This window comes from Bos javanicus, chromosome 10 (genome assembly GCF_032452875.1).
Source record: "Bos javanicus breed banteng chromosome 10, ARS-OSU_banteng_1.0, whole genome shotgun sequence".
In the NCBI taxonomy this organism is placed as follows: Eukaryota; Metazoa; Chordata; class Mammalia; order Artiodactyla; family Bovidae; genus Bos; species Bos javanicus.
The window spans coordinates 102,628,868-102,637,546 of NC_083877.1; the positions used below are offsets into that span (position 1 = coordinate 102,628,868).

Genomic DNA, 8,679 nt, shown 5'->3' on the forward strand with positions numbered 1-8,679 from the left:
CTAGGGTGAGCGGTGTGCGCCGCAAGCTTGGGCGCGCACCCCAGATAAGAGGGCGCTGAAGTACAGGCAGCGAATGCACCGAGCCCAACCCTGCCTTCCTAAGCATCATGAGACTTACTAGAAAATGAAACTGAAAACGGGGAAGCCTGTTTCTAACCTGCCCGGGCCTAGTTCGCTCGGAGACTTGTGACGGCCCGGCGGGCAGGCTTCCGATTGGCTGCCTGAGTGCGGACTATAAAGGCGAGCGCCGAACCCAGCCGCTCACTCCGCCACCGCGCAGCTGCTGCAAGGATGGCTCGCTTCGTGGCCTTGGTCCTTCTCGGGCTGCTGTCGCTGTCTGGACTGGACGCCATCCAGCGTGAGTGTCCTCTCCTCTCTCCCCTCTTCCGCCAGCCCGTCCTGTCCCGATCACACCCACTTGGCACCCTGGGCACTAACTCTGTCTACCCCGGTCCCGCTCCCAAGTTTTCCTTCCCAGCTCGGTGGAGGAGCACCCGGCTTCGTCTCGGGCGGTGGAAGCGGCGGGGAGTGGGGAGCGGGTGCGACCCCAGGTCGCCAGCTTCCCCGGGATGTGGGGAGGGAGCCCCTGGCTCGCCCGGACGGTACCGCGTGGGTCGGGACGGAGTTCCTGGGTGCGGATGTGGTTCAGGGCGGGCGAGGTGGGGGAGGGATTCTCTTCCGCTGGTTCGCGGGGCTCTGGCTGCCCCCGCGCATCTCTGGAGTGGGGGGCGGGCTGGCGGGTCCCAGAGGGCAGGGTTGCGGGCTGCGAACGGGTGGAGACAACGCGTGGGCTTTGGGGGAGTCGCCGCCAGCGTATGTCGGCCAGCTGGCATCCTGAGGGCCTGGAGCTTCCAGCAGGAGCCGGGCAGGTTCACCTGCCCCTCTGTACTTTTCCCCAAATAAGGGACCAAACCAGAATGAGGAATTTTCTGGCGACTTTCGTGGAATGCCTTGATTCTCGTCGTTAATTCTCTTGTTCTCCTTACACTTCGCTTTTAATAATAATCATAGAGGTCCCCGTTGACAGCTGTCTGTCCCGCGCTCTGTGCTGCGTCATTTAATTGTGAAAGGGGTCTGCGATGTAAATACGGTGCCTATCATCAGAATGTCACAAATGCGGAAAGGGAGGCTAAAAAGTTGAAGTAAGTTAACCCCGCAGGGGATCAGTCGCAGACAGTAGAACCTGACCAGAGCCTTGGCCGGGTGGTGCGCCCCTTGGGCAGTCGCTGGTGCGTTTTTCACAATCTTCTGGGGTGAGATTCTAGGGAGCAAGCTGGGTGGGTATGGGCTGTGACCTTTGTTCACAAAGGGCTTCCTCCTTTGGTTCTTTCCAATATGAAGTGTGTCTCTACTTTCAGTTTTGAGTAAGTGAAGGTTTATCAGTCAGAAAGGTTGTAAAACTAGGGCTGAATAATCAACACACTTACCCAGGTTGTCAGGGACACTGTGTTTAGATACCTTCTAAGTACACTGAAGCTCGGATTTCTCTTTCATGTGAAAATGGAATTTAAAATTTATTTGCCAAAAAAACACATGATATCTGTATTATCACTATTATTGATATTTTGTTGTGGCTATAGAATTCTTTCAAAAAATAACAAGCAGACACTAAAAAGTATGTTCATTAGAAAATTTCCAAGATAATACATGCCTGGAAAATACACGGGGGATTTCTAGAAGACATACAAAAAACATGTAAGTGTGATTCACTTTGGGAGGAAGAGGTCTATTTTCAGCTCTTTCCCTGTGTAGGTTTTATTTCAGTCTGGGTATAAATTAAGTTTTCAATTAAACTACAGAAGCTAAAATAACTCCCCCAGTAAGTTAGGCCAGATTCAAAGTAGGCCTGTCTGATACACCTCCTCCTCTTCAGTTCAGTTCAGTTCAGTCGCTCAGTCGTGTACAACTCTTTGCGATCCCATGAACCAAAGCATGCCAGGCCTCCCTGTCCATCACCAACTGCTGGAGTCCACCCAAACCGATGTCCATTGAGTCTGTGATGCCATCCAACCATCTCATCCTCTGTCATCCCCTTCTCCTCCTGCTCTCAATCTTTCCCAGCATCAGGGTCTTTTCAAATGAGTCAGCTCTTTGTATAAGGTGACCAAAGTATTGGAGTTTCAGCTTCAAAATCAGTCCTTCCAGTGAACACCCAGGACTGATCTCCTTTAGGCAGAACTGGTTGGATCTCCTTGCAACCCAAGGGACTCTCAAGAGTCTTCTCCAACACCACCATTCAAAAGAATCAATTCTTCTGTGCTCAGCTCTCTTTACAGTCCAACTCTCACATCCATACACGATCATGGAAAAACCATAGCCTTGACTAGACGGACCTGTGTTGACAAAGTAATGTCTCTGCTTTTTAATAAGCTGTCTAGGTTGGTCATAACTTTCCTTCCAAGGAGTAAGCGTCTTTTAATTTCATGGGTGCAATCACCATCTGTAGAAGTCAGCCACTGTTTCTACTGTTTTCCCTTCTATTTGCCATGAAGTGATGGGACTGATGCCATGATCTTAATTTTCTAAATGCTGAGCTTTAAGCCAACTTTTTCACTCTCCACTTTCACCTTCATCAAGAGGCTCTTTAGTTCTTCTTCACTTTCTGCCATAAAGGTGATGTCATCTGCATATCTGAGGTTATTGATATTTCTCCTGGCAATCTTGACTCCAGCTTGTGCTTTTTCCAGTCCAGCGTTTCTCATGATGTACTCTGCATATGAGTTAAATAAGCAGGGTGTCAATATACAGCCTTTTCCTATTTGGATCCAGTCTGTTTTTCCATATAGAGTTCTAACTGTTGCTTCCTGACCTGCATACAGATTTCTCAAGAGGCAGGTCAGGTGGTCTGGTATTCCCATCTCTTTCAGAATTTTCCACAGTTTATTGTGATCCACACAGTCAAAGGCTTTGGCATAGTCAATAAAGCAGAAATAGATGTTTTTCTGGAACTCTCTTGCTTTTTCCATGATCCAGCAGATGTTTGCAATTTGATCTCTGGTTCCTCTGCCTTTTCTAAAACCAGCTTGAACATCAGGAAGTTCACGGTTCACATATTGCTGAAGCCTGGCTTGGAGAATTTTGAGCATTACTTTACTAGCGCGTGAGACGAGTGCAATTGTGCGGTACTTTGAGCATTCTTTGGCATTTCCTTTCTTTGGAATTGGAATGAAAACTGACCTTTTCCAGTCCTGTGGCCACTACTGAGTTTTCCAAATTCGCTGACATATTGAGTGCAGCACTTTCACAGCATCATCTTTCAGGATTTGAAATACCTCAACTGGAATTCCATCACCTCCACTAGCTTTGTTTGAGATGCTTCCTAAGGCCCACTTGACTTCACATTCCAGGATGTCTGGCTCTAGGTGAGTGATCATACCACTGTGATTATCTGGGTCATGAAGATTTTTTTTGTCAGTTCTGTGTATTCTTGCCACCTCTTCTTAATATCTTCTGCTTCTGTTAGGTCCATACCATTTCTGTTTTTTATTGAGCCCATCTTTGCATGAAATGTTCCCTTGGTATCCCTAATTTTCTTGAAGAGATCTCCAGTTTTTCCCATTCTATTGTTTTCCTCTATTTCTTTGCATTGATTGCTAAGGAAGGCCTTCTTATCTCTCCTTACTATTCTTTGGAACTCTGCATTCAGCTACTTATATCTTTCCTTTTCTCCTTTGCTTTTCTCTTCCCTTCTTTTCACAGCTATTTGTAGGGCGCCCTCAGACAGCCATTTTGCCTTTTTGCATTTCTTTTTCTTGGGGATGGTCTTGATCCCTGTCTCCTGTACAATGTCATGAACCTCCATCCATAGTTCATCAGGCACTCTATCTATCAGATCTAGGCCCTTAAATCTGTTTCTTACTTCCACTGTATAGTCATAAGGAATTTGATTTACGTCATACCTGAATGGTCTAGTGGTTTTCTCCACTTTCTTCAATTTCAGTCTGAATTTGGCAGTAAGGAGTTCATGATCTGAGCCACAGTCAGCTCCCAGTCTTGTTTTTCCTGACTGTATAGATCTTCTCCATCTTTGGCTGCAAAGAAAATAATCAATCTGATTTCAGTGTTGACCATCTGGTGATGTCCATGTGTAGAGTCTTCTCTTGTGTTGTTGGAAGAGGGTGCTTGCTATGACCAGTGCATTCTCTTGGCAGAACTCTATTATACTTTGCCCTGCTTCATTCTGTACTCCAAGGCCAAATTTGCCTGTTACTCCAGGTGTTTTTTGACTTCCTACTTTTGCATTCCAATCCTCTGTAATGAAAAGGACATCTTTTTTGGGTGTTAGTTCCAGAAGGTTTTGTAGGTCTTCATAGAGCTGTTCAACTTCAGCTTCTTCAGCATTACTGGTTGGGGCATAGACTTGGATTACTGTGATATTGAATGGTTTGCCTTGGAAACAAACAGAGATCATTCTGTCATTTTTGAGATTGCATCCAAGTACTGCATTTCACACTCTTTTGTTGACCATGATGGCTACTTCCTTTCTTCTAAGGGATTCCTGTGCAAAGTAGTAGATATAATGGTCATCTGAGCTAAATTCACCCATTCCGGTCCATCTTAGTTTGCTGATTCCTAGCCTGTTGATGTTCACTCTTGCCATCTCCTGTTTGACCACTTCCAATTTGCCTTGATTTATGGACCTGACATTCCAGGTTCCATTTGTGATATTCTTAGGAAAAAACCCAGTGAAACAAACACCCCACCCCCTACCCCACCCCCGCCCCCCCACACATGCACACAAACCTGCCCATCTCCCTCAAAGGGGAAATGCCAGGGGGGTGAAAATGTGCTTTCACTACTGTAGTAGTATGTACAGTACAATAACAAGTTATTAGAAATTCAAATGCACAGAGGTTTCTGATTTATCTTCACTTTCAACTGTGGAAAAATATCAGGGCTTCATTGTATTTCCAACCTACCTCTTGGTACAACTGGGGACATTTTCTTTGATAATAGGATGTTTCTAGAGAGAGACATCTGATCACAGTGGCCTGGCTAATAGAGAAATGGAGTTTATAATATTTTCTTTCTACATTCCCATGAAGTGTCTAGACATGCACTCCATTAGCAAACCCCCTGTTCTGTAGCAACATATAATATCGTCAACCTGGCAGAGTATGGAAGTCACTTGACCATGCTCATTAAAAATGCAGATTCCACCGTCACATGCATGACTCCACTTGGTCCTAATGGAGAGTATGATGTTTCCCGTTTGCCACAGTCCTCACTCTTCCCTGTTGTTCTTACCCAGCCCAACCCACTCATCTGAGGTGTTTTCCAGCCCCTGTAGGTGCTTCACTTTTGTTTCTTTGTTGTCTGGCTCCTGAAATCAGGTGCACATTCAGATAGAGATTTGTCATATACACTCTAGACATGATGAACAGGTTGTGTTCTGTAGAAATATACTTTGGGTTGACTCTGTTAGGAACCTGAGCAAGCAGGTAACAGTAGTTACACCTGCCATTTACCAAGCAGCTGTGCTGTACAGGGCTCTGTGCTAGGCACCTATTGAGAAGTCTGGTGGGTGTGCATCTAGACAAGAGACCAGGAAGAAAGAAGTCAATGTGAGGCAAATAGTTGACGGGGCTGAAACAGGGTATAATCAGGGAGTGTTTTGATGTGGCCACTCTGGAGGGTGTGTGACGTGAGAAATGAAGCTCGATCAGTAGACTGGGGCCAAATCATGTAGACTCTTGAGTGATATAGATTCTGTGTGCTGAGGAGCCATGAAGCCTTCTTGAGAGCCTCCACACACAAGTCTTAAAAGATACAGCACAATGTCCATTGACAGAAAAAGATGTTACTAAAAATCTGCTAGAAAAAGCCTGGAAGACATGTGCAGGGGAATTATGTTGGAAAGATACTAAGTCGTGGTGTATCCCACAAACTGGAGGTGGCCTTTTGCAAAAATGGAAGGTCATTTGGCCCGAGGGAAAGTGGAATTGGGAGAAATGGGGGATCCAATATAAACATTTGGTGCCTGATGTAGCTTTAGACCGAGGTAGCCCCAAGTGGAATACTCTGCAATTTCATCTGTCTTTCCCTGCCGCTCCTCAGGTCCTCCAAAGATTCAAGTGTACTCAAGACACCCACCAGAAGATGGAAAGCCAAATTACCTGAACTGCTATGTGTATGGGTTCCATCCACCCCAGATTGAAATCGATTTGCTGAAGAATGGGGAGAAGATTAAATCGGAGCAGTCAGACCTGTCTTTCAGCAAGGACTGGTCTTTCTACCTGCTGTCCCACGCTGAGTTCACTCCCAACAGCAAGGATCAGTACAGCTGCCGAGTGAAACACGTTACTTTGGAACAACCCCGGATAGTTAAGTGGGGTAAGTTTTCAAGTTCTTTGGTTAACCACTGACAGTTGTATCTGAGCACAGCTGCGGCATATAGCTGCTTTGATATAAAAACATCTGCATACTGGGATTATCAGGGAATGTTATTAAACCTCTGCGTAGTGGCACCCTCTGAGAGAGCTGGGCACAGTGTGGTCGCTGAGAACAGTGGCTTCCCTGCAGTGAGAGCGGGGAGCAGTAGCACGTGCACAGGCACTCCCAAGGCTTCTTCCCTGTGGCCTCCTTGGCTCTCCTGACAGCCTCGGGCACACCCAGGACCAAGGAGGGTCTCCGGAAGGCACGGGGCTTGTGTGCAAGCCCTGCTATGGTAGGGCCCTCCAACCCTGGCATCCTCCAGTTCTCTGGATGGCTTGGGATCTCAGGCTGGTAGGAAAGGTCTAGGTTTTTCTTCACAGGCTCTTCTGCCATCTTTGTTTATAACAATTTTAGACTTCTGTAGTACGCAGTATTTCTGAAGTCAAACTTAACTGTTTCCTTTCTCCGTTTTCTTTTCCATAGATCGAGACCTGTAAGCAGCACCATCGAGGTGGGTTTCTAACCTTATTGTAATATCAGTATCCTGGGGACCATTACAGACAGCTCTAATATGATAAGCCTCACAGTCTGGAAGACATTAATCAGGGTAACAATTCAGCAGGCAGAGAAGAATCCCATGGGGTCGCATTCCCTGCCCCTGGGAGCAGGGGAGATGAGGAAGGCTGTAGTCCTGGGTGTGGCTTTCCCAGCATCACTAACGCTCTAAAGGGAGGACAGAGGAGCTGCAGGTGTGGGGTTACAGGCAGAGGCAGCTGTTACCCACAGCACCTGCAAGTGTTTGCTCTCCTGCCATTTCCATGTTGGGCATCTCTGGGCCTTCAAAGGTGAACTGTCCCTCCCTTTGCGTGGCAGCTCTTTGCTAGATAGCCTGAAGAGAAGAGTGACATGGTTCTGCACAGACACCATTCCTAAGTGTCTGGGCACTGTAGTTGGGTCTTGAAGCTCCCAGTCCAATAGAGGAGAGAGGTGGAAACAAGATTGTTGTAACTCAATGTAAAGACACTGTAACAGATGTATTGCAGCTCTAGCACCTAACTCTAGCAGCATGAAACAGGGAGGGATTGGACTTCTCTGCCACTTCAGGTGGAGGCCAGAGGCAGATAATCCAGCTTTTCTGGGAAATTTTATTACTCAGTGTATCTTGGCATGGAAAACCTATTCAAATTTCCTATTGCACTGTAGGACAGGGAGGTTAATTTGCAAGAGCATCAGAGAGTTTGGCTGACCTGCCTAGCGTCACACAGTTACTAAATGTTAGAGCGAGGATCTGAACTCTAATACCAGCACTCTCTTGTCTAAGGTTGTAGGAGAACCAATGGGATAAACTAAATGGTTTGCAAAATCACCTGCAGTTTTATCAACAGAGATTTATACAGTGAAAGTTAGATAAGTTTGGTGGTGCTGTGATCTAAAATAAATGTATTTATTATTATTCCTTTTCTCTTTTTTTTTCAGATTTGAACATTCTTCATTTGGTATAATATCTGGAAAATTCTGTTTCCCTGCTCTTTAATACTGATATGCTTTTATGCTTTATGCACATAATCAGAAGTCATATTCATGTTACCACAAATACCTTCTTTATAATTTTACCTTGGGTGCTACATGTCCATGTTTGACATTCCTAGGCAGGTGTCTGCAGTGGAGGTGCTGGCATCTTAGAGGTGGGGAAGACAATTTCAGATTTAACATCAACATCTGGGTGTCTTCTGCATACAAAACTGGGTAATAAGATACTTATGCACGTTAAAGTAAGCCTCCAATTTTGTAACTTTGGTTACAATTTTGGGAAAATTTTGGAAAGATAATTTTTAGAGTTATGGAAATTTGTTAATTTTTAGAATTATGGAGATTGTAGATGAAGCATCTTGCCATATAAAATTTATATGTTATCTCCTATATCTGTTAGAAACTTGGTTGTGCCTGGTTTCACTATATATGTTGTTTCACTAAAACAATGGTAAAACATTGTGTGCAGCTTCTCAAAGGAAGAACAGCTGACTTCTCAATGTCAGTGGGATCCAGAACATAGCATAGAAAGTCATCATGAATGTGATGAAACAACTTCCTACCTAAAATTCTCTATTCAATAAAAATCTTTAAAAAAAAATGACTGCATGATAAACATTATTAGATAACTAAGATTGCTGCACCTGTCAGATCCTCACTAAGCATCTAAATGATACATTTGAGGCAGAGGGAAGGCCTAGTGAGAGAAAAGGGAGAGTAATAGAAATGTATCAATTTTGTAATCTAAATATAAAATAGTAATGGTTGGTAAAG

At 45.1% G+C, this 8,679-nt stretch overlaps 1 protein-coding gene across 1 annotated transcript; it reads left to right on the plus strand.

Annotated features, from left to right (window-relative positions):
• Nucleotides 1–249: 249 nt before the first annotated feature.
• On the plus strand, nucleotides 250–8,147 carry LOC133255118 (beta-2-microglobulin). Its single transcript, XM_061429722.1, has 4 exons — nucleotides 250–358; nucleotides 6,058–6,333; nucleotides 6,859–6,886; nucleotides 7,852–8,147. The coding sequence occupies exons 1-3, from the start codon at nucleotides 292–294 to the stop codon at nucleotides 6,870–6,872; spliced, it is 357 nt and encodes a 118-aa protein (XP_061285706.1). The 5' UTR covers nucleotides 250–291; the 3' UTR covers nucleotides 6,873–6,886; nucleotides 7,852–8,147.
• Nucleotides 8,148–8,679: the final 532 nt, after the last annotated feature.